Source organism: Malaclemys terrapin, chromosome 10 (assembly GCF_027887155.1).
Source record: "Malaclemys terrapin pileata isolate rMalTer1 chromosome 10, rMalTer1.hap1, whole genome shotgun sequence".
Lineage (NCBI taxonomy): Eukaryota > Metazoa > Chordata > Testudines > Emydidae > Malaclemys > Malaclemys terrapin.
Genome location: NC_071514.1, coordinates 73,023,834 through 73,050,932, shown reverse-complemented (window position 1 = coordinate 73,050,932; position 27,099 = coordinate 73,023,834). Strand labels below are relative to the sequence as shown.

The window sequence follows — 27,099 nt, the reverse complement described above, 5'->3', positions numbered from 1 at the left end:
CCTAGTGGCGCCCCCCTACCGTCTGGCACCTGAGACGGCCACCTCAGTTCGCCTCATGATAAGGCCAGCCCTGCTCCACCTTCCCGATTGGTGGTAGGAGGGTCAATGGAAGCAGTCTTCTGTTGTCCTAGCTGTGTCTACACCAGGGTTTTTCACACCCCTGAATGACATAGCTACACTGATTTACATTTTAATGGTAGACGTGTCAGTCTTTTGCAGCCAAAACCTTTTCCTTGTACCACTGAAAATAGAAATAGCTGAAGAAGGATTTTACAAGTGACACAACCCTCAGACAGGACAAATAGCATTTGCAAGTTTGACACAGATTTCTACAACAACCTGTTTTCACCTTGGCCTTTATTCAATTCAGATGGCTCTGCAGAGCTCTGGTCTGTCTCTGGAAAAGCAAGTGATCATATTTCCAGTAATTACAAGATATTTTTTCCCCAGCCCATGGGATAGTATAATGAAAACAAATGTGTCTGAAGCCAGCTGCTGCAGTATTGTTTCCCAAAACATGAACCTGACCTTCAGGCAAAGTCTGAGTGAGAGACAGTTCTTTCTGTACCCATGAAGATCAGAATGATTTAGATGTGTCCTGAAAAGCCAGTCAAACAGCCATTATTTCTGACTTCTACTGTTGAGTTCAGAGACAGCTTTTTCCCTTTTCACATTTTTAATATTGTCACAGTCACTAGTTCTCTTCATAATTTTTTTCCATTCTTAATGGATTATGTTATTTCATTTTGGATGGTTTGGATTTTCATTTTTGTTCCAGTTAGGACAATATGGCTACTATGAGGTGGGAAAATTATTATGTAAAGAAAACTGCCACCTCTCAGATCAGTAGCTGCTACTAAAATTAACATCCCTCACAGTTGTGTGGGGTTTGCTCCTACGCATACGGACACAGAACAGAAATCTGGGGCCCAATCCTGCTCCCATTAAATGTTAATGGCCATTTTCCCATTACTAATTACAGGGGCTTTGCTTTTATTTTACTTTCCCACTCCAAATGACAGCAAACTCAGGCTCTCAAAATGCTCACGAAAAACAAAACCTAGTATAGAAAGTGTTTAACAAATGAATTACCACCAGGCTTCCTCCTCCAGGCCTGAAAGTGAGCTCAGCAATTTCACAGCATCCAGCAAAACAACCAAAAAACCAAACATAAATCAAGAAATCAGAAAAGCTCCCTGACACCCAGAATGCAGATCAAAGGCAAATTGTTTTGTGGTGAACAGGATGGCAACCAGAAGAGAAAAAAATTAGATGGAAACTAAACATTTTGGTAAAAATTAATTGTCTTCCTTTTTATTTCTGTAGTGAGTTTATATAAATTCCTATTTGTTATGCATTTGGTATATCAGGCCTCTTTCTGATCCTTTGCGGTGATAATTATTGTACTCAACAACACTGGCATATTCCCCCTTTAACGTGTGTAACCTATCTTTAAAGAATCGCCGCTCCAGCACCATGCAGTCTTCAAAATTACTAGGTGTCAGAATGAAAAAAACAAAAACAAAGAACATAACAGAGCCTGGGTGATTCAGAGTAACCCATTCTCCCCTGTGATTTAACGTCACAGTATATTTTTCATTTCATCCTTGTAACTTGTTTTTACCAGTATGCTTAGACTTACCATAACAAACAACAGCAAGCCTGGTGTCTGATCTCATTCACATTTAACTCAGTGGGAATTCTGCCATTGAGTCAGAGTGTGATTCTCACCCCCGTTACAGCTGGGTAAACTGACCAGCGCCATGTAAAGGGGGTTCCCAGTGCAGAAACTGGGAAGAAACCCATAAAATTGTCTTTCAAGGGCCACTTTCAAGCCCTGCTGCAAGACACATCCCATAGGATCTACATTAACTTAGGATATGCCTACACTGCGGCTACACTCTATTTTCAGTGCACTAGCTCGATCAGCGCTAGCACAGGTATGGCTCCTGGAGCTGGGAATGACACCCCAAGCTCATAGTGTAGACGAATCCTTAGACAGACACCCAGGGCTGTCTAAGTTAGGCTGCAGGCTTCTCCAGAGCAGCCCAGCATTGGGAGGCTTAAATCTCACTCCTAGATGTCTCAAGTTGAGCACCCAAACATCAAGGTACCCCAAGCCGCTAATTAAATTGGGTTGAGCCAAAGAAAATATTGTCCTGGTTCTTTTTTAAATCCCCAATGTAGACAAAAGACAGCATCTTCTGTATAATGTATTAGAGACCAGGGCATAACTTAAAAAAGGAGAACTGCACACAGTCTTTACCTTCGATCCTGAATCCAGAGTATAAAGCCCTGATCCTAGCTGAACCGTAGAGTCAGTGATGCTGGGTAACCATGGCAGCATATTTGAACAATCCAAATGCTTGTAAACTGTGAGACAGAAGTCCAAGGAGTGAAATATGCAAAACATGGAGCTGACTCTGGTGTAAACCAGGAAGAATGCCATTGAGGTCCCTGGAATTACACTGCTGTGAGACCGGGGTAAGTGAGAGGGGAATCAGGCCTGCTTTGTTTCTAAGAGACTGAAATGAAATATTTGAACACTGCATTTAAGATGTACTCGGCATATTTAAGTCAGGCCTGTGTGCACTATAAGTTATGCCCACTGGGCCAAGTGCAGTGGTGGTATAAATCAGAAGTCATGGGTGAGTGAGAAAATGGGAATGATGGTAAAGGCTTGGTGTCACTGGAGATAATTCAGATTTACACCAGTGTAACTGGTAGTGAAATCTGATCTTAGAACTCCTCCAGAATTGCTTTGATGGACAATGACCAAGAAAAGGTTGTTTGATCTGCCCATTCTCAATTCCGCTGGCAAGTTCTGATTGCTCCTTTCACCACCCCATGAATAGCTATTTTCCTAGGTGTGACAAGGATACCATACCCAGCCAAAACCAATCCTGGATGTACCAGTACATGGGTGACTTTTTCATCTAGATTATATCTTTGTGCCGCAAGTATTTACCTATCATAATTACCCCTGAAGCTGGAACCAATTCCAAGACCTGATGACCCTTGAGAAACCCCAATTAACGCACTACCATAAATAATTTGATCTCTTAGGACTATGTGCACTCTCTAAACTGTAACTAACAGCTTCTTTAATGGAAAAAAGGATGATTGTATGGTCTGTTTTTCCCAACCGCCTATAACTGGCCATAAAGAACCTGACTCCTTGCTTAAAACAAAAGCCAAAAATAAACTCCTCAAGCCCCCCAGTGTCCTGCCTGCTAGTGAGAGTGTGCTTTTGAAGTGAGTCCAGCCCTGCTCCACTTTGTTAACCAGAAACTTCATTACCTGCTTCTCTGGATAGAAGACATTATACATAGCATCAAATGAAGACCTGATACTCACATGAATTCACCCAAGCCTCCTTCAGGACTCTAGGCACTGATATGGCTGCACCGGGCCTTCTGCTTCCAACCTTCTGGAATGATTTGGGAACAGCCACTTTTCTGTCCCTAGTAGTGTCTGATTTTGAATAGGAAAAAACTGAGCTGTGTCTTAAGCTCTGTGGCATGTGAGGTTTTCCACCTTACACTGGAATTGTAAACAGGTTGGGCATAAAAAGAGGGCTTTAGGGATGTAACTCTGGGAGCACACCTGGTGTGTAAGGTGAATGTAAACACCACTGCACAAGAAGGCTTCACAGAGACTGGTGTCATATTCCTGTACTATATTATTATTGGCATATAGCAATACACCTGATTAATATTGGTTATTTGGTCTCTTGAATACATGTCATAACAAACCAAAGTGGTTGAGTAATGGACTATGCAATTTATCAATACAAAAATAGAGGTAAAATAACTTTTCCACTCCTATTCAAGATTTCCCTGTTTATGCATTCTAGGATCGCATTTGGTCTTTTGGTCTTATGTTCAGCTGATTATCCACTATGAACCCAAAATCTTTTTCATAATCACTGCTTTCCAGGATCGAGTCCTCCATCCTGTAAGTAGGGCCTACATTCTTTGTACCTAGATGTATACGTTTACATTTAGCCATATTAAAATGCAAAGTGTTTGCTTGTGCCCAGTTTACTAAGTGATCCAGATCGCTCTGAAGCAGTGACTTGTCCTCTTCATTATTTACCACTCACCCAATTTTTGGGACATCTGCAAACTTTTTCAGTGATGATTTTATGTTTTTTCCAGGTAACTGATAAAAAGATTAAATAGCATAGGGCCAAGAACTGATTCCTGTAGGACTCCACTGAAAACAGACCCACTCAATGCTGATTCTCCATTTACAATTTCACTTGAGACCTATCAGTTAGCCAGTTTTTAATCCATTTAATATGTGCCATGTTAATTTTATTTCGTTCTAGTTTTTTTTTTTAATCAAAAGTTAGGGAAATCAGCAATTTTGAAGCTTTCGCTAAAATGAATAGAATCCAATATTTATTACAGAAATTAATCATCTTTGTATCAAGTTACTTGTCTCCCACACCTACTCTAATGCTGCATGCAGTGAGCTCAAGCTGTGCATGGATTACCAGACAGAAAAATTCACAGAGCATACAGTAATTTAAGTGGGAAAGCATGTCTCTCTTTCACAATAAGACCTGTGCAGACATGGGCCTTTGAAGAGTACCCTGCCTATGTAACAATATTTGGCTGCATCTTTTGAACAGAAAAACCTTTTCTGGCTAGACAGTGAATTTACAGTGAATTCCCTTATATATAAAAAATAAAAACTGACCTACATGATCTGTGCTTACTGATGCCGTGCACACTAGCCAAAAACCCACACAGCATTAAGTGACATCAATTAGACATACACACTGAGGGATAGATTCTCTGCTGTGCCCAATATCCACTAGACAAACCAAGTGGGAAGAGCCACAAACAAGATGGTCCCTGATCCAAGGGTTGGTTCTACACTGGCTGCAGTCCTGGCATACCCTAGAGCAGCCTCAAGGCTGCTCTAGAGCATACCAGTGAGCGATGTTACCAAAGGGGTCATTTGCCAGCCAGGGATCAATGGAGCCCAGTAGAATACTCTTACTGGCCCACCATTCCTGCCCCACACCCATGTCTCCAGTGTGTACCTTCCACCATGGCTGAGATGGACATGGTGTAGGAACCAGCGAGGACTGTTCCAACTCAAGGAGATCTTCAGCTGGAGATACCTAGCCAGTTTACAGCCCCAAAGGGGCCATATGAGGGAGAGAGGCTGGCTCACGAGTACTTTCATTTCTTTGCTCACAGCAAGTTACAGCTTTGTGTGTTTTAAAGTGGAACAGATTTTATAGAAATCTGCATTATTGCATGTTCCAAGTGCAGTAGCTGTCACTCAGCTCCCCGTAAGTCATTACTTCCATGTATTCAAAGCTTTTTGAGAAATGAAGTTTGTCATGTCACTTTCACACTCCATAAACAATATAGATGCCGGAATATGGTAATATTTACTTCTGTTTTGCCATCTGCTTATATATGCACATAAAATGTGTGACTCCCAGGAATCTGGAGCTGCAGATTAATATCCATTACTTTTAGATGCAAGAAAAATGTTAAAAATGCAATAAATATACTTTCTTCCTTTTAATAAAACAATGTAGTATTGCACCAATTTGGAGGAAAATATATCAAACAATGTAAAACCACTCTCAGTGGATAATATGCTGTTCAGTGTCATGCCTTTGCTGAAAAGAACCGTTATATAAAACAACACCATTTTAGTTATGTAATCAGTCAAAACACAGTGGAATACCAGTTGTTTATCTTAGGCAAACAGAGACATATCCATCTCTGCTATAATTCCATTGCAGTCAATTTATCCTGGCCCTGAATGCACCCTTACCTGAGTATTGAGCCATCTCCTTTAAAATGCAAACACTTTGTTCTTTGATTTCTGCACTGGAGATGCGATCCATCCCCTTCTTTGTAGTTTTAGAATCTGTCCATTCCCTCCACTGCACAGCTGAGATGGAACTTGTGCAAAAAACAGTCAACAAGTAAGGGCCTGATTTTCAGAGCTATTTATCCCCACCAGCTCCCACTGAAGTCAGGAGCTGTGAGTAGGACGCAGCTGAAAATCAAACCATAAGTATGGAAAAGGCAGAGAGAGCTGAGGAGAGCCGGTTATCTCCCCACACTGTCCCCACGCTCCGGGAAGTCCTCCCCATAAAGTAGGGCTCCACGTGCTTTGGGATGGTGGAGCTGGGAGACTTAGTGGAGTAGATTGCACAATTATGTTATATCCTGATTTAGGCCCCAGTTTAGCAAGTTACTTAAGCATGTGCTGAACTTTAAGCACATGACTAGTCCCACTGAAGTTAATGTGATTACTCCCATGCTTAAAGTTAGGCATGTGCTAAAGCACCTTTCTGAATAAGGACCCACAGGACCAACTGAAACTCACAGGCTTTTGCTTACTTCAGATACAGAAAGGATTCAAAGGCTCTAGATGTGAATTGTTAGCCCTGCTCTTTAGGGCAGAGGCCCAGTTATATGGGGGGAGTATCTGAATCAGAGTTCCACCCATCACTCCCGAAAGCCTCTTCTTGGAGAGAGGCTGGGTCTCAGAGTCGAGTAGACCTGAGGTAACTACCAGTTTGATTAGGAAAGGAAGGAGAAAGAGAGGGATAGAGACAGATAGCCCGAGTGATGGATCCAGTTGTTTATCATCCCAATAAGATGAAGGAAGAATGTGAGCCCCTCCACTCAATGTCCTGCTATCTTTTGTTTGATAACCGCAGTGGGAATTTTTTAAATCTTGACCACACTCCAGAGTCAGGCAATCCTGTTTTGTTCAGGGTTGCTCTAACTTACACCAGGCAACTCCCAGACTCCTAATGCTGTTCTGGCAGCTGAGAGAAATTGGGATGTAGAGATACCTCAGCCAGAATCCTGCTCAGGGTGTGTCAGAGCTGCAACAGCAGCTCTACACCAGCTGAGGCTTCTCCTGTATAGAGGAGTGTGCCAATGTCTGGATCCTCCAGCTTTAAATCTACTTTGTGCTGCCAGCCCAATGCAAGTATCCTACACAGGGCCCAGGACTGGGGCCTTAATCTCTTGCTGCCAGACCCTGTGGTCTTCATTGCAGTTTATGTCTAACAATTTGATGAACAATTTGTGCATGGGCACCAAATCATTTCACTCAGTTCTGATCCATGTAACTGCTAGCTATAGATTTCAAAATTTGCTGCATATGTTATATACTTGGATTCTTTAGAATCTACATGGAGACAGAGGGGATTGAAATATCAGGCAGGGCACCTGTTGTTTTAAGGCTTATATTGAAGACTGTACAGTCCTGGGTGCTACAGGATAACATGCTGAGCCCTTCCTTCTGAGGTAGGTAAAATATGCTCCTGATTAGTTCACTCTGTGGGGGTCCTTCTGATGAGACTTTAAAAGTGAGAGGCCTGACTGGACATAAAAGATCTGACGCTTTGCCTAGGAGTAAGCGGATTAGCCCATTGTCCTCAGCATACTGTGCAGCACACTCTTCACTCCTCGTTTGCCACCTACTACCTTTACCCTGAGAGTATCTATGGCCATGTGCTCCCCTAGCTCTCATTGTTCCTCTCCAGGGAGAGAATCATTTCTGCTGGATCTTGGCCTACCTGCCCTCCGGTACGTCCATTGCTTTCCCCTCTGAACTTTTGCTGCAGTATGGGCTGGTATAACCACAGAAGGGTTGGGACTAGTGCTCAATATAATGCAATTTACATGATAATTTATGCCCTCGTAAGTGCAGGGGAGGGAGGGAAGAAATGACACTCCTCCCTCCCCCAGCCTAGACAAGACCTCCCAGCCATGGATGGGAACATGGAGAAGGTAGGAGAAAGCGAATGCCAGCACTGATACTTAGGTCTGGCTCCGCCTGCCACAGTGGTGAAAGAAAATGCCTTTTTACAAGAGACTTTACATGCCATTACTTAGTGACTGGAGCCACCTGGGTGTGTAGTGTAAGTACACACTTCAGTCAGTGCAGGATGGGGGCTGTAGTTTGTATGTCATTCTGGAATAAAGGAAGTATATAAATAGAAATATAATTTGAGAAGACCAACTTTTTTTAGAGGCACAGTTTATATGTCTAAAAAATATGAATAAAATCATAGCACTGTGAAGTGTCAGATGGTACTTTGCAAGAATATAAAGGAAATAAAGAAAACTGATTTTACAGTGCATTTTTTAATTAAAAATTATAATAATTTTTCCTTTTTAAGAACAAACTACATATTAGTAGGATCATGTAACTTTATCCAACAAATGGAACTGTCACTATAGAGATTCTTACAATTCAAAACATGAAAAATAAAGTATGATATTTAACTTTATAAATTTCCTCTTTTAAAAATCACTTTTCTTTAAATCAATAAGAGTATTACCTCTCTTTTTCCGGTACAGTACATATGCTATCTGCAAGCCACAAACCAAAGAGTCACCAATACCAAGAAAATACAACTCTGTCTCCAGAGTATTGAGAAAGAATAAAAAGCATAATAAAATATACTTTATAAAGTCAGCTCAATGCTTACAGAAGTCATGACAATTAACAAGAATTGAAAGCCAGCACATTAGTCATACCACATAGGACCATCATAACACAGGAAGTGTCTGCAATAGAGACTTGTTGGAAAAATATATATATAGTGATTCTCAGCAAATGGAAACTGAACTTTGGCACTTGCTTATAAAAAAGGCCTTTCAGAGCAAAACAAAACTGTAATTCACTTAGAAACATTTTATATGTATCTAGAAAAGAAAAAACAGACTAGAGTGATAGAATTCAGAGAGAAAAATGCAGCACACTCATTGACCTACATGGAATATGAGTACAGTTGTTCAACCATCACCTTACCCATGGGAGTGGGGAGAAGCAGAGGGAACACACACAGACTGGGGGCCAGAACCTCAGCTGGTATCAATTGATGTGGCTCCATGAAATCAATGGAGCCAAGCTGATGTAAGTCAGCTGAGTATCTAGCCCTGTCTCTGAATTTGGAGTAGAATAGCATTTGCATCATATTTTAATCTCTCTCATGACCTAAAAGAGGCAACAAGATGGGGGGGGGGGATCATCTTTTATTGGACCAACTTCTGTTGGTAGAAGGTACAAACCTGTGAGTTATGCAGAGCTCTTCTTCAGGTCTGGGGAAGGAAGCTGAGTGTCTAGATCATGACAGACCACAAGACAAGAATTCTAACTTGTCTAAATTGTAAAGCAGTTACCTTCTGTAATGCGGGTAGTGGCGCCTCTGCTACTATCTGCAGGTCTCAGGTGTGTTGCGTTAAGATGTGGTAAAGGTAGTATAAGGATTACCTCATTTCTTTAAAAAAGTTGTAAAAGAAATGTGTTGAATACAGGTGTGTGTGGGGGGGAATTCAATACCAAGGTGTATGTTTTGCCTCTTAAAAAGCTTTGTGCTTTGTTTGCATCACATGTTATCAGAGAGGAGCAATTCTGCCACTCGAGATAGGGAACATTTGCCGAAGAATTAGTGTACCAAGCAAGAACCAGATCCAAAGTCCATTAAACTCACTAGGTATCTTTGGATCCGCCTTACGATGACAATTGCTATTTGAGCCAACAGGCGCCTCTTTCATCTTCAGGAGTCACGCCCAGAACTACCAGCTTTATTTGTACCCAAGCAGTTTACTCAGGATTTTCCGAATTCATTTGATGGGGAAATAAGTGTGATAGACCTTACAAGAAATTGTCCTAATAAAATGGGGCACTTAAATAGAAAAAAAATGAGTGTAGCTATAAATCTAGCAAACGCTCTTCACATGTCTCCACGGGCCATTTAGTTGCACCTCCAAATACATCAACATTGTTATCAACCCAGGGTATGATGTTTCCAGGCATGTTCGTAGAGCAGTTAGCAATATTCATGATATCTTCTGCTTTTAAGACCCTGTCCCATATATTGAACTGGCTCATCTCCCCAACAAAGGCTTGAGTTGCATCAAATCTTCCTCCAACTGTGTCCTTTATGCATATTAAAACAAAAAATTAATTGAATAGGTTTTTCCATGTGCTTTTTTAAAATTAAAAAATCCACCCACACTACCCACAATAGGTGAAATGCAAATGCAAAATGCTAGTCACCAAGATTTTGAAGGGGGCTTTGTTTTATTTTTCACAAAATATTGCTCTTTCAAACATTTAGAAGTTCATGTCTCAAAGAACTGGTGTGCTGTATCACAGAGTGTGGATGCCATTTCCTATAGCAAAAGGGCCACTTTGTAAATCAGAGGAGCTACTCATGCTCACTTGTTGGAGCAAGGCATGCACATGCTGGCCTTAAAAGAGAGCTGATTTGGGGACTGATTGGGCAATCCTTGCCCAGATTAGATTTTGTTCACTTCAGCGATAACTGTGCATGTGTAAAGGGTGCTTTGAGTTCTTAGGCAATTATAGTAGTAAATATAACATGCCCCTGGACCAGTTATCTGCAGGGATTGAACCAGGACCTCTGGGTTTCAAACACAAACCACGTAGCGTCTATTGCCGGTGTTAAAAGACTAACACCATCATGGTGGCGGTAATAGCAGTCTCACTCCTTAAGTGGTCCAGCCACTAGCAAGAGGCAAAGAGCTATACTGAGTTAGCATGATTATACAGCAAGACGATATATTTGGCTCCAATCTGTACTAGTATGATTAGGCAGAAGGAAAGCTTCACAGAAGGGCTCTGCTAGTGCTTTAATGCTGAACTTGAGCCTCTACTATGCAGCGAACCTGACATGGTCAAGGAGCAATTCGGTTACAGCCAATAAGGTCATTGAATCTCACTTGCCTTTCAATTCATAAGCAGATCACAAAAATCTGTCAATTTATTCCTTAGGTAATATTTGCAAATTTCATAGCAAGATACCTTCTGTTTTACAAAAAAGTTAGTAAAAGCCATTGCCAATATTCAAATACACCTCTACCCTGATATAACGCGACCCGATAGAACACAAATTCAGATATAATGCGGTAAAGCAGTGGGGGGGGGGCTGCACACTCTGGCGGATCAAAGCAAGTTCAATAGAACGCGGTTTCACCTATAACGCGGTAAGATTTTTTGGCTCCCGAGGACAGCGTTATATCGGGGTAGAGGTGTATCACAATTTTCAGTATGTTGGCTAGTTATATAAGTCACTGTATAGCTCAGGGGTCTCAAACATGTGGCCTGCGGAGTTATTTCCTGTGGCTGCCAAGCTCCCCTCACCTGTTGCCTTCCCTCCCCCCAGCATGCCGTGTCTCCGCTCCTCTGCCTACCTCCAGGCGCTTCCCACCGCCAAACAGTTGTTTGGCAGCGCTTAGCGCTTTCCAGGAGGGAGGGGGAGAAGCGGGGAGCCGCACGCTCAGGGGAGGAGGCGGGGATTTGGGGAAGGGGTTGGAAGAGGCAGGGCAGGGGTGGGGCCTCATGGAAGGGGTGTAGTGTGGGGGGAGGGAGGCTTTTGTACCTTTATATGAAAAGGTGTCAATGATGTGGCTCTCGGGCCAATGTACTAGCCCTCATGTTGCCCTCGTGATGATTTGAGTTTGAGATCCCGGGGATAGCTAGTGATTGGATGACTTATGTAACTGGTCAACAAAGCATGATTGGAGAGCTGTAAGTATTAGAGAAAAGTGGCCTATTCTGCCTCTTTACAAAGGCATAGCATCTGCTTCAGCCTCCAGTGGGTTTGCCTCTGGGGTGGGGCAGGAAGGGACCCTGGACATAGCCACAAGCCTCTCCATTATGCCCCGTTGGGGCTTAGTGCTCAGCTGCCATAATAGTTGGATTCCTCTATGCATTCATAGAGGAACAGTGCCAATATTCTAGCTATGAAGAAGGGGGTGGAAAGAGAAGGAAGGGGCTCCCTGCACTCTCCCCCTAAAGAGGGCCAAATTGTGCCTGGCCCTAAGATTGGAGGCACAGTAACTACCATTGCAGGCAGTTGCCCATCACTATGTTCAGATGCATCATAACTGGTCCAAATCAGCCTATTTCCATAGAGCATCTAGCATCCATATAGCTACCAGCAATCAGTTTTAAAGGATTCATATTCAGGGCATTAGTCAGATCACTGGCAAAAGTAACAGAGCCAATGCTTCATATTTTAGCATTAAGTTAAGACTTGCAATAGGAAATATTTCATTATATATTAATGAAGAGAAATACAGCATGGTAATAGGTACTGATTTCAAACATCTGTTGCTTAACCACGCATCTCAGATGCTACACATGGAGAAAGGGGAATGGTATTTTATAACTGCACAATAGCAAATTCCAAATTCACTTTATTTGTGAACGGTAGGTTTTTCTTTAATTTCTGCTCTTAGAGAAGGGTGAGCAATTTGGTTGTTTTTACTAGAAAAATTTCTCTTCAACTCACCTGCTCCTGACCCAAAATCAGGACCCCTCCAGGTTTAATTGGGTGCCAAGGGGCTAAGTTTTCCCCAGTGCCAAGTTTCTCTCCATCCTGAAAAGCCTCCCACATTCCATCTCGAGTTGTCCACGTGACGCAGATATGATGCCACTTTCCATCACTAATAAACAGAGGAAGCTGGGCAACCTACATGTAGAGAACAATAATGAATGCCGGAGATCTGAGTCTGGCAGTGCCAGCCCATGGCCATTATTCAAAGACCAAGGCTTCATTACTATTCCAGGGTCTTCATAGACTATGATACAGGACAAACATTCCCATTGAAAATTTAACACAAGTAATTTTACATTTGCAGCTATGCTGCAAATGGCTAAAAAGACAATCCTCTCAATAAAAGGAGGGGTGGAGGTACATTCCATGCACTGGAAATTCAGCAAGAAGGACATGTTTTCTGCTCCAGCTATGGCTAAATACCACAGGTACGAGAGCTTAGGTTACCACCATTCCTGCTGATGCTGCACGTTAGTCCATAGCATTTCTTTGTTGTTTAAATCCCTTAATGCTTAGTCCTAACCTTCCATTCAGTTTTCATGCTAGGATTGTCTGTCTTCAATCCTGGGGCTTGCCTGTGGCATTTGTAGAAAATACTGCTGCACTCTATTTGCTGAGAAAAATCTTGAGCCCCTCTTACTCCAGCTGTCTATGGGAACTTTACTATGGGCTTCAAAGGGCACAGGATTAGGCCCCTTTATCAGCATAATCCAACACTGAAGTCAATAGAAAGACTCACTGGCTTCAGTGACTTTGGATCAACCCTTAGGGCAGAAGAATATTTTTAGCCTTACACAAGCAGTTAACAGTGTAGGCTAACAAGACTACAAATGGGGAGAACATTTTACTATTAGAGATAAGCAAGCTCTAACCTCCCTTCCCCCCTGCCCCACATACACAAGCCAAAATTTAAATAAGCATTTCTTAACCCACTGCATGACCATGAACCATCTGAGTTGTACTGTAGGTATCTTAGCAACCCTATCCCTACACTCCCAGGGATTAGGTGTCAGACTTTAAAAACCCCACACAAAGAACAGTGTCGGACGCCAAGTTTTGATAAACTTCACTTCAGCCACTGTTCAACAATCTAGTTTTTGCTCAGGTAAGTAGTATAATGGCTTAATTTGAGGTGTACAAGTTCTAAATCAATTTCTTTTGACATCTAGCCCAAACTGGGGGTGGTGGGGACATGTTCAGGGTACTTAAACAATTTTGAAAAGTTGGGTTTTAGTATTTTTCTTCTCAGGCCTGATTCAGCAGTGTGCTGAGCACCGTTAGTGTGTATTTGACACTTCGTAGAAGAGGTCCCTGATAATTAAACTTCTTGTAGACAAAGGTAACAGTTGGAAGAGTTTGACATAAATTGAAGACCTAGTAATTAGAATATTAATAATAATGTCTTGGCATAAAATTAACCTGAGAGCAAAGACTAAGGCATACGTCAGGTTCATTCTGATATATTGAATTCCTATTAATTTTAAAAGAACATCATTGGTTTGACTATGATCTTTTATACAGGCTCTAAACTGGTTTAACTTCAAAGAGGTTACTCCTGATTTAAACTGGTGTGAATGAGAGGAGACTCAGACCCAGGATATCTAAAAGTTTGTAATTGTAACGTACAAGCATAGGTGAAGCATATCCAGCTATACCACATTACCTATTCTCATGAACAAAAGCATCACCTAATTTTATTCAAAGCCATTCAATAAAAAGTATGTGCATTTTTTATTTTAAACATTAGTGCCCTTATCTTGCTGCCATTGAAGTCAATGGAAAAGTTACCGGAGATTTTTATAGTGCAGGATCAGGCCTTAAAACATCCTTTTACCTGAGCTGTATATTCTAGAAAGAAAAGTAGTTAGTTCTCACCTTGTCATTAATTAGCAATTCGATTGGATTATTGCCCCACTCTATCAGAACAATTTCGTTAGCCTGCCCAGGGACAGCATAGGAGAATGGTGTTCCAATTCCAGGAGAAGCACTCGACTTCAGCCACAAGCACACAGTGAAGGCATACAACTCTGGCAGAGTCTTCTTGATCTTCCCATATAAATAATTTGTGCGAAGAGGGAGACTGACCTTGAATTCATCCGGTGATTTAAATGCACTGCTTCCTATGGTTACAGAAAGAGAAAAAGCTTTACATGTGTTTAAGCTGACAGTCTCTTCTTAGCTAAAGCTGAACTCATAGTTAAGACATGTTATTTTCTACCTTTGACTGATTTAAGGAATTACACACAAATTATGTTCAAAGTACATTAAGGTTCCACAGACCTACATTAAGGTTGCACAATCTGCCCCACTTGTGTGTCTGTGTTATAATACAGTCTTTAATTATATGACTGCATACTAGTTTTCCATAGGATTCCTGCCTCATTCAGTGCACAGAACGGACAGTGTTCAATAAGCAGCTATTCAATATTTTGAATTCTCCTTTTTGTCCAATGTGTGGCCTAGGCCTTATTTACTCCCTGTTATTAAAAGGCAGCTCTAAAAACTAATTTATTTCCCTCTCCCACCCCCCGCCCATGGCCTTTTCTATGGCACTCATCACTATAGTATCTGAGTGCTTCACAAACATTAATCTATCTTTACAAACCCACTGCAAGATGAGGTGGTATCATTATCTCCATTTTAGAGATGAGGACCAAAAGCGGAGAGATTAAGGGGAAAGTATTCACTAGGTCTGGGAGACCAATTTGAACTACTTAGATCCAGATATCTCAGAGTACATAGTTTCCAATCAGGCCTACTAGTTCCATTCTGTGGGAAGAATTTTTTAAAGATTAATTCTGAACTGGAATGAAAAGTTTGAAGCTTACTGCAGAATGAAAATTCACAAAATTTGGCACCATCAAGACACTTCTTTGATAAATGTTGGTTTATTTCATCTTTTATTATATTAATTTTAATATATTTATATATTATACAACATAATGTAGATATATTAATGTAATAGAACAAAACAAATTGACATTAAATTATTTCAACTTTCCTGTTGAAAGTTTCATCAAAATCAATATATTACTACAATACATTTTGATTTTGACTAAATGGCATTGTCCAGTGGAAACTTGTATAAAAAGGTTTTTGATGAGCTCTAATACTTGCATTATATAGCACTTTAAGAGCCCAGCTCCCATTGCCTTCAATTACAGCCGTGAGTGCAATTCTGCTAATTAGACCTCAGGGTCCAGTTGGGCACCCAGAAAAATGAGGAAAACAATTCATGACTCCCTGTGAAAAGCTTGGTTTGACTTGCTCAGCATCACATATGTAGGAAGCAGGGATCAAATCCAGTTCTCCAGGGCAATATACAATTGCCTTATCCATGAGACTTTTATTCTTCCTATTTTATTCTGCCTCATTTACTCACACCTTCCAATTTCTGCAACAGCCTCCTTCACTACACAACCCTGATTCATCCCCAGAGAAGGTCTAGTCTGTGCACTGAACAAGGCAAGGATCATGTGGAAACAATAATATGTGAGCATGTAATTAAAGACTGTATCCTAGCACATTATGCACAAGGGGGCCAAATTAGGGTTGCCTGTGCAATCTTAATTCTGGTATTTCCTCACTTGTGTGCTTGACTTTTAACATGGGTTTTTGTAATTTCCTAGGGTTTTTTTTTAAAAAAAGCAAACTGGAAAAAACTCAGAAATGCTACTACTTGGCATCATAATGACAGGGAACTTTTAGATCCACCACAGACCTCTGCCACTTGTGCTAACAAAGTAACTGATAGCAATAGTAGGAACCATCCACTATGTGGACCAGCACTGGAGAGGGTTGAGACACTTTGCTGGTGCACTTCAGATATTTGCTGCCAGCAGAGGAATGGCGAGACTCAGGATGTAAGGTTCCATTACAGGCTCTGGAGGGGTGGGGGGTTCTCTAGTGGGCCCAGATTCTTCTGTGCCTTTCCCCCAGAAGCTTGATCCCCTCCCCTGTCCTACTCTTCCCCACCTGTAGCTCATTCTCCTTGCCTACCATTCCCAGTCTCCATTACTCAAGATTCTCATCTCAGCCCTAATCTCCTTGTCCAGCCAGTCTTAGGTCTCAGTCACACACACACACAAACACTCCCAATCTCTTCCCCTCCCCACACGTAGTGCTAGTCTCCTTGCCCAGCCTAGTTCCCCCCTCCCAACTCCTCTTTTGATCTCTCCTCCACTGTCTCCCAGGCCGAGTCTCCCTCTCCAGGTTCCTTATCCAATCTCAGTCTTCCCCTATTCATAATCCTCCACAGCTTCTTACCCCAATCTCTTGGCCAGCACACACACACACACACTCTCAGATCTGTTTCCCCTCCCCTCTTCCCTTGTTCCTTCCAATTCCCTGACACACTGGTTCTCAGTCCCAGTCTCCTTGTCCAGCCAGACTCAGTCTGTGTTCCCCCAACCCCCGGTTCTGGTTCTCCCACTCCACCCCATTTCTCACTCCCTTCCAGTCCCACTCTCCTTATCCAACCAGTCCTAGTTTCTTTCCCCTCCTTCCAGAGGGAGTCTCAGACTCCTTGCCCTAATCAACTCCTTTCCCTTCCCCTAGTCTGGGTTTTGTCCCCTCTGCATGCAGATCACGTGGCTTCCTCCTCCACCTTCCCCTTGTTAGCAGCCAGGCAAAGGTGGGAAGGTCACCAAGAGCACAGGAGAGATAGGCTCCCTGCTCTCGGTTTCAGTGCCTGGCCCCAGTCACGCCCAGAGCAGCTTGGAGCAATGATTACAGGGAAAGTCCAGCTTCACCCCTGTTGCTATGGGCTGGAGGGAGCATGCTCAGTTTGTCTCAGAGGATTGTGCATGCACAGCCTGGTCAGTAGGTGCTCCAAGGCTCAAGCATGCTCAGTGAGGATGGTATCTTCAAAAAAAAAAAAAAAAAAAAAAAAAAAAAAAGTAACTGCTACAAATCAAAGAATTCTCCATTAAACTTGTGCAAACTGATTTTTCCAAGATGTATAACTTGGCCAGATTTTCAGGGGGATATTAAAAGGCACATCCTTGACACAAAGGCCATGCCCCTGACAAATTTCAAGCCCTTTCGCCAAAGCACGGGGAACTAGAGCTAGAATTCAACATGGACAAATCAGTGCATTTTCCCCTACCCTTGATCTTTGAAATTCTTGAATTTTTTTTTTTTTTTTGGGGGGGGGAGAACTTCAGCCAAAGCCATTCAGGCTGACCTGGAAAGTTCCAAACCCCAAACAGTTGTTTGGCAAAGCCAAAAGCAACTAAACAGGGTCTTATCCTGGGGAGTGTCAGGCAGCCTTTTATATAGGTGGTGCTGCCAGCCCTGACTATAATAACTAACAAAGAAACAGACATTTGGAGCTGTAACAGTAGGTGCTAGGTTACATACACATAGTAAGAGACAGTGGCTTGCAGTCTAACATAGCACTAGGTTAAAATGCCCTCAGAAGCCTTTGGTGTGCACCAGCAGGGTCTATACGGACCAATTAATGAGCCACAGATTAGTGTGCTTTAGAAATCACACCCCCATAGTGCTCATTACCTCATCAGGTAGACAAGTCCTTGGAGACCATAGTCATCTCTAACTCCTCCATATCAAAATCAAGAGCCAGTCAGAACTCTTCAATAGTCTACTACTACCCTTTACAAAAAGATTGTCTTTTGCCAGGACAAATGTAAGGTCCAGTGAGAGCCTATGGCACTGTGGATGGCTGACAGTCTATTGCAGATTACAAACGGATCAGCATTTGAAATAAAATTAATACTTGGCACTTGTACTGCTCCTTTCATTACAGCATCCCAAAGGGCTTCAAACATTAATGGACTGAATTTCTCAGTCTCAAGAATTAAACATAGCAAGTATTATCCTGCACTTTACAGAAGGAGAAAAGTAAGGCACAGGAAAAGCTAAGTGAGTTGCCTCAAAATTGCAGAGAAAAGCAACAATGCCAGGATAAGAACCCACATCTCCCAATTCCTGGCCCCAAACACTTCAACTCCTTAGAAATCTTTGGAGATCAGCTTTTTTAAGAAGTCCTCTCAGCTGTTTTTAGTCCCCCAAAGAGTTATAAGCACTGGATATTGGACTCTTTTACTGCTCTCTCTGAAGACCTGTGTCCTACAGGGACACACTATTTCTGGCCCAATATTACAAGTGTCAGTGAGTTTGCAATTCAAGGCACTTTTATAGGCATAGTCTTCATCAAAAAGGTTCTAGAGAAACTTGTTAATTTGGAAGGGTTCATTGCTCCAAGTTTATTGCATCTCAGACATTTTCACTGCAGCTAAGACTTTAGCTTTGATATTGGGAAAATGTTAAGTGACCAGACATCTCTTTTTGCACATTTTTTAAATGAAAAGAACATGCCCATCACTAAACAAGTGGATCCATTAGTCTGTAGTTTAAAATTCACGAGATGTGTATGTTTGCACGTTTTTGAAAGTATACCCACTACAATTTGTTTTTAAGTGGACTGCCCATTCAGCCAAGCAAGTCATTGTCCAAACCTGCTGTTTTTATAAAAATTTAAGGAGAATCTAATGCTATGCTTTTCTCTCTGTAGGTATATTGTCCTTGCAGAGGGTTTCATTTTGTAATTCATTGACACATGCATTTGTAAGTTAAATAAATGGACTCTACTCACACATGCAGTTCCTCAGTAATAATTAATCTAAATATCTGATTAAATGATTAGGATTAAGAGTTTCTCCCAGTGGCACATGTAATCCACTGTAAAACCTGAAGGTTGCACATTTGGGATAGGACACATGCTTCAAGGTCTGCTGAATCTCAGAGGCAATATTCACCACTAAGGAAAACCAAAGGTTTTGTCTCAATGGTGTATTCAACAAAAAAAAGTGGAAAGGGTCTAGTGGCATAATTAGTGGCTGCAGATCTAGAGGGTAAAGTTAGCTGCACCAGCCTATGCCAATAGGCAACTTGTGTTCGCTAATTTTATCTGCACTGAAAGTCATGTGAGCTAACAAAGTGTCAAGAGCACTTTTGAGGAGAATTGCCTCCCCCCACACACACACACACACCCTTCTCCATTTACATGGCCTCCATATCTAGAGATATCTTAGCATCCAACAAACTTTAAAGGAAAACCCCTAGTATTATTTTTTCCAGTTTAGAGAGGAGAAACTGTATGGACAAAGTCACTTGTCCAATAAGTATGTGACAGAGGCAGGAATTGAACCCAGATCTCCAAATACATAGTCCAGTCCCTCAGCACAAGACCATGCTCTGTCTCTTAAGAGGTACAATTCTAGTACTGCAGCAGAAGAGGAGGAAAACTAAACAGCAACATGCAGGGAAGGCTTTAAATTCTGTTTCTAAATTACCTTTTTCTAATTCAGAAACTCTTTCTAGCAATGCACTCAGGGCTGTTTCTGTCTTTTGCCGATGGGCTGAAGTTTCATTATGAAGCAGGGATTTCTCATCCTCAAGTTCAGCCACTTTGCTTAAAAGCTGGCGCTCTAGATCTCCAAGCCTCCTTTGAAGCATCTCTCGAAGCTCATTAGGCAGGGCTGCATAGGACACATTGGCTCGAAGTTGGTGCTTCAAGGAAAAAGAAAAGATTTTATGCCATATCTGAAAAAGCAAAAATTGTGAAGTGTGGGTCTGCTCATGACCAAGGAAGAAAGCAGTTTTCAAACCCAGAGCACTAAGCTTTCCTGAACGTATAATAGAAATGCTAAAAAGTAACGACATGTTCAAACCTTTCATCAGGCTAACAAAAGAAACAGACTCATTTCTTTAATACCAACGTATTTGTTTAATGCTTCCCTTGTTTCCTATCACTGAAAGTTCAATAAAATAAATCCCAGAAGCCAAGTTTGATGTATTTCAAATAGCTACATGTTGCACATTTAAAAAAAAGTCAATTCAACTAATTAAAAATGACATTACCAGACACTAAACCAGAGTTAATTAAACCAAGAAAATGTTTTGATTACTTTAAAAAAAAATCAAAATAGACATTTTGGGTATTTTAATTTGGTAAATAGTGAATGATTTATTAAACAACAAGAGTTCAGATATTTCATCAAATCAACTCCGAAAGTGACCCATTATGAAAATTATTTGTTTAAGTTGTCAAAGTGGGATAGCCTTTATCCCAAATGACACTGATTTACTTAAATTACAGCTAAAAACCAAGTTTTATCTTCTATGGGCATTTTATTGCCAAAGCTTTCCTTTTCCCCCACCAAAATTATAATGCTATCAGGAGGTTCTTCAATAAATAGCAGCATAATAAGAGACTTAATGTTACACTGAACAGGAAAAGCTTTCAAAGTTGTCCTTGAGAAGCAGCCCTTTTTAAAATTTTATGTATTTTGTATTGAATGATCTCTTCCAAAGAGAACAGGAGAACAAAAGAGAACAAAAGCAAAGAAATGGAAAGGAGGGTAAAGAAAGAAAGGAATAGGGCAGAGGAGAGAAGAATGATCTCAGTTTCCATCTGCTAGGAAACAAAGATTTCTAAAATGTCAGACCAAATCTTTTCAAATTTACCTGAGGTCCATCTTTTCTGAAAGATTACCTGCTCTCTAGCTGCCAGGACAGCCGAGTCACTGTGCCAAGCTTCTATCACTGGAAGCAATTTGCTCGTCCTCCAAGCAATACAAGTAGTTTGGCTACAAGCACTGCTCTAGAGAGCCAAGCTTTCCGTGAATTGGAGAGTTTCCAAGATGGTGGGTTACTTCCCAGAACTGTGTTTTGGGATCTAATTTTTAAGGAGGTATCCATTACCGTATCAATCCTCCTGCCTACTTCTAGCCAAATGGATCATATTCTGGGACAGTCCCATACATGTTAGACAGTGTGACTCCAGAAGACCCTCATCTCCAGCAGCAGGCGAGGCCCAAACACTAATCTATGAGAAAGTGCCTTGAAAAATGTTTAAAACCTCTACTACTGATCTATTATTAAAACTGATTCAACAGCCATTCTGGTTAAAGAATAGCTAGTAACAATTGACTAGACATGAACTTTTAATAAAACATTTTAAATCCTCTTGGGAATCACATACATCAGAATGGGGTCGGGGAGAAAATACCTAGAGTTCTGCCATGGTCGGGGGGGGAGGGGCGGGGGGAGAAAACCAGCAACACTGCTTGGAAAAAAAGTTTCCATCCAAGCAAACATTGTCACAAGTGCTGTCTAACTGAGCCTAATCCAAAGCTTACTGAAGTCAATGAGAGCCTTTACAGTGATTTCAGTGGGCTTTGGGTCAGGCTTTGTATTTGTACAGTTCTTTGAATGACTCGCTTTCACTCTAGACCAGCTCTCACTAAAGCATCGTGTTGTCTTTATGACCCGCACTTCACAACTTTCTCCAGGCCCTTGCTGTTTTGTTCAGCACCCTATGTCAAGGTCGTATGGCCGCTTTGGCCGGACATGTCAGCATCACATTCCAAGCCCTGCACAGGCAGATTCTCAGCCCTAGCAGAGATTTAGAAATATTAAAAACAGATACTAAGCCCATAACAGCAGGAAAATAAAATCCACAAATCTCTTCCCATTCATTTTAAGGGCAGGGACATATTAAGAAGGATACTCTATTATCCATTAACCAAAACAACAAACAAATCAATTCTCTGTAGCCTCTCCTGCTGGGTCACTTGTTTTTTTCCCCCTTTAAACATACATATAAAGGAATTCATTAACAACTTAACATGCACCCAGCACAAGGGTGTGCACTGCAGATTGCCTGTCTAAAGCACCCATTTATTCAGAAAGTACAGTACCTACATCCAGTTCTCTTCTCAAACCTCCCCTCCTATGCCTCAAAGGAAACGTGGGCCCTCGCTCTCACTACACTAGGGCATATCCTTAGAGAAGAGGGGTCGGAGACTATAGCACTGATTGACCCAGAAGCTGACAAAATAAAGGCTCTTGGCGGGGCCCCGCTGCTGGATGAACCATCTGTAGCTGCTGGCAAGCGATGCCTGTTCCTTTCAGTCTGTGACTGGGAGCAACTTCGTTAATTGCCCTCCTGAAAGAGACCCGTGTATTTTCAGTGGGTGACATCAGTCCCCCCAGGGCTATTCATTACAGCCTGGCGCTGCCGTGGACATGGCATCTCGGATTAAAAGTGCTCTACAGACAGACATACACAGCAGCAGCCGCCCTGTCTGCAGCACCAAGGACAGCTCCCCATCCAGCCTGTCCCTGAGCATCTCCTACCTCCAGGTTCTCCAGCCGGTCCTTCAGCGTCTGCATGGTCCGGCTCAGCTGGTCGATGACCTGGGTGGGATCCCGGGGCAGGTCCCCCATGGTGTCTTTGCCTTTGGGCAACTCTTTCCTCCACCCTCCAGTCCCAGGCTTGCCGTCGGGGCCGGGGGAGCTCTCGCAGCGGCTCAGCTTGCCGGTCAGTTCCCGGATGGTCTCCCGCTGGTTGCCGATGGTCTCTTTCTGCTGCAGGATGGTCTCCCGCAGCTGCAGCACGGTGGCTTTCAGCTCCTCCTCGGAAGGGAGGGCGCCCCCCTGCATGGGGACCGGGGGCAGCGGGCAGCCCGAGGGGGCAGCGTCCAGCGGCAGGGAGGTGCACACGAAGCGGCTCCCCGGGGGGCTCTCCTGGCCCCTCACTCCCCGCCAGCTGGCCCCGGAGGCGAGGGAGAACAGCAGCCCAGCCAGGAGAGCCAGCATGCCGGCTCACGGGGCACAGAGCCCCCGAGGGCAACGGGGAACGAGCCCTTAAAGCTGCGGGAAAGGGGATGGGGGCGTCACTTGGGGGACGTGGTGTAACTCAGCCCCAGCACGGAGCTCTCCGGGGCGGCTGGGACAAGGGGACCCGGCGCTGCCCGCTGCCTCCTCCGAGCGCACGATTGGCGGCGGCCGCCCCGGACAGCTCTGTGCAGAGCCCGCTCCACTAGCTGCGCCGCCCTAGCTGCTGCGCTCGGCTCCGGCTCGCGGGCTCTTAAAGGCAGGGCGGTGGGGGAGAGGGCGGCGGGCGCTGGGGGCGGCGGGCGCTGGTTGGTTGGGGCCCGGGCTGACGCCACACGGTCCCCCGCGCACTGAGGAGCTGGAGGGGGTGTGGGAGGCCAGGGAGACTTCCCATTGGCTGCTCGTCAGGACGGGGAGACGCGTGAGCCCGTTCAGCCGGGCTCCGGGCAAGTCAGGGGAGAGCCCCGCCGCCTGAGTCATTAGCCCGCGGGCAAGGCTGACACGCAGGCGGCACCGCTGATGGTACTTCGGGGGCGAGTTGCGGTGATGAGTACGGGACGGCGTGGGGGCTGGTAGAGCCTCAGCTGGATCCAGGCTGGACGCTACAGCAATAGCCTGCTCGGGGAAAAGACAGCCACGTGGTGAAAGCACCGGATCCACAATTGGGTTCTTGTCCTGTCTCCAAGTCACGGTCTCGCCATGCCTCAGTTTACCGTTGTTACGATGGGCATCCTGCTACTTCCCTACTTTACGCTAGTGAGGGTAAATTACTGAGGCCACCATTTTCGAAAGTGGACAGAGTTTGAGGTTTTGGGTTGCTCTGCCTTTGATCTGTTTTTTCAGAAGTGCTAAAAGGCTCATAACCCCAGAGGAAGTCAACGGGAGGGGTAGGTGTTCAGTGCTAAAGTCTGTGTTGAGATATTCCATATAGAAAGACACTATAACTTTGAAGTGATACTAGGGACTTCCGCTTTCTCCAGTCAATTTTGTGTTGACTGATGAATTGTTCAGTACAGTGCATTTTCAGGGAGAACTGAATTCAAGCATGCAACTACTTGCATTTCAGTGTGTGTAGGCATCAGCTATCCACTCCCCATTGTCAGTTCAGGAATACCCATCACCCACTGCCTGGGGAAGCATTCCTTAAGTATCTCTTCTTCAAGGTGGAAGCCTTAGGACCCACTCCAGAAAAGCACTTAAGCACTTACTTAAGACAGTCCTATTCAGGAAAGCATTGGCTTCAGTGGGACATGCTTCTGAATTGGGATTCTCTCCTGAATCAATGCCTTAGGATCTGATCCAAAGTCCATTAAAACTAAGTCTTTCCACTGACTTCAGTGGGCTTCAGATCAGGTATTTCATGCAGAATATTAAGATTTCTAAGGCAGTGGCCCTCAATCTTTCCACACTACTGTACCCCTTTCAGGAGTCTGATTTGTGTTGTGTACCCCCAAGTTTCACCTCACTTAAAAACTACTTGCTTCCAAAATCAGACATAAAAATACAAAATTGTCACAGCACACTATTACTGAAAAATTGCTTACTTTCTAATTTTTATCATATAATTATAAAATAAATCAATTGGAATATGAATACACCTCTACCTCGATATAATGCTGTCCTCGGGAGCCAAAAAATCTTACCGCGTTATAGGTGAAACCACGTTATATTGAACTTGCTTTGATCCGCCGAAGCACGCAGCTCCGCCCCCCGGAGTGCTGCTTTACCACCTTATATCCGAATTCGTGTTATATCGGGTCGCGTTATATCGGGGTAGAGGTGTACTGTACTTACATTTCAGTGTATTGTATACAGAGCAGGATAAACAAGTCATTGTGTGAAATTTTCGTTTGTACTGGCTTCACTAGTGCTTTTTATGTAGCCTGTTGTAAAACTAGGCAAATATATAGATGAGTTGATATAACCCCCGGAAGACATCTGCATACCCCCAGGGATACACATACCTCTGGTTGAGAAACAATGTTTTAGTTCAATAATGTCATATCTTCAGACTAGATAAAGAGTAATTGGTTAATGTCTGTATTATACTTTGAGGATGTAAACTATTAAGGAGTATTCATTATTAAAAGCATGAATATAAAAATATATACTAAAGGTCTGAAGGATGTTTGTGAGGTACCATGCATCTGTAAGTGCAATGGCATAGGAAAGAGCAATGTTTGGTATTTCAGTGAGCTTTAAGTTGGCACCACAACACAGGCACAACAGTCACAACCATTGCAGTGCATTATACCAGATACACACTTATTTGCCCCTTATTTTTAAGGAATACTGTTCAAAAGCAATTAGTATTGTTATCGCTAATACTATGTATAAATAGATTTGTCGTTTCTATGACAAAGCCAGCAAACAAAAATTTATTTTAGCAAAGAATTTCATTGACATTAAATGAAATTATTATGAGGATATAAAACCGAATGCACATGATTGGACATCCTGCTTATTATATTAATTCTGTGATGTGCAAGGATAGTGCTTCATAACTATATCAAAGTGATATAGATCACGTTTAATTCTTTCATGATTTAGCAAGATCAAGTTGAATAATTTCTGAGCAATTTAAATAATTGCAAAGAGAAATAGGATACAATATCCTTAAAATAATTGATTTTATTAAGTCTCTAGAAAAAACCTTGTTAAATGAAATTCAGACAATCAAAGAAATATCTCAAATATAATTAGATGGAGTATTAAATGTTTTCAGATTATTTGACTATTAAGTTCCAAATGTAGCTTTAATGAATATTTATTCAAGACCAAAATTGCCACATTTCATCTGAATGTGTTGTCCAAAATTTAAGTCTGCTATCATTTTCAAATGGCAATCTCAAACCAGAGTATTTTTTACCCTGGCCCTAATCTGACTGCCATTGACATGAAAGGCAAAACTCCCATTGACTTCATAGATGCAGGAACAGATCCAACACCCAGCAGCAATTTTTTCAGTTTGAACATAGGCTCTTTAAATTAGTGTTCCTTTTATTTGTTCAAAACTGACTAGCCATTTATGCCTTAAAATGAGATTGTCTGTGGAAAAAAGTTTATCATATTAGGTAGCAGAGATATCTTAACATTTATGGTCCTTTCACAACATACACAATCTATCCTCCTACGTTTGCTTATGTAGCTTGACCGGTGCGTACTGTTCACATTATTTTGTCCTTGAAATTGGAAACAGCTTCATATTTGAAGTGGTAAGAAGAGAAAGAGGGAATTTATCTGATTTGCAGAAGACCATGAATTTCAACCATAGGAAATGGTCCCGCAAATGCTCCATAAACAGTAGTCGCATTGATTTTAATGGACCGTTCTCTCTAGTGAGAACTTGAAGGACTGGGTACAGAGATTCTCAGTTTATATAGAAATGAAGCATGATAGCAAAGTTCTATACCCATAGAATTCCTCATTCTCCCATCTGGGAACAGGGACTAGCTATCCGCTTTATTCTCTGAATATCCTTTCCATCTACAAACCCAAGAAGTATCATATGAAGAACAACTATAACATTCAGTACATTCACAAGACTGTGGAACCCTGCTGGAATTCATCAGCCGGAAGAGAGAAAACAACGTTGTACAGTGATGGAGAATGAACAGTTCACACCCAAAGGGGGCCCCAAGGATCATCTATGACCCTTTTTTATCCTTCCCTGAATGCCATACAAAACCAAAGATCTTCCAGAGATGTCATGTGTGTGACCCACCTACCAGTAGGAGTGGCCAGTGATATTCAGCTGTCTTGTGGCTCCTTCCAAATGAACTTTAAGGTAGTTTCTTTTATATGTTGAATTATACCAAGCTAAATTTATCCCTGATTTCATAGAATATTAGGGCTGGAAGGGACCTTATCTACTCCAACTCCCTGCTCAAAGCAGGGCTAATCCCCAGACAGATTTTTGCCCCAGATCCCTAAATGGCCCCTTCAAGGATTGAGCTCACAACCCTGGATTTAGCAGGCTAATGCTCAAATCACTCAGCTAGCCCTCACCCCCTCTGAGTTAAGGGGAGATACCACAGATGATTTTGACCCATAAATGCTGTTATGACTTTAGTAACATTACC

The 27,099-nt window shown here is 42.5% G+C and overlaps 1 protein-coding gene across 1 annotated transcript; it reads right to left on the bottom strand.

The window, feature by feature from the left end:
• Positions 1-8,128: 8,128 nt before the first annotated feature.
• Positions 8,129-23,225, bottom strand: NPTX2 (neuronal pentraxin 2). Its single transcript, XM_054042031.1, has 5 exons — positions 22,538-23,225; positions 19,690-19,906; positions 14,249-14,493; positions 12,329-12,508; positions 8,129-9,948 (listed from the first exon to the last, which is right to left on the bottom strand). The coding sequence occupies exons 1-5, from the start codon at positions 22,997-22,999 to the stop codon at positions 9,721-9,723; spliced, it is 1,332 nt and encodes a 443-aa protein (XP_053898006.1). The 5' UTR covers positions 23,000-23,225; the 3' UTR covers positions 8,129-9,720.
• Positions 23,226-27,099: the final 3,874 nt, after the last annotated feature.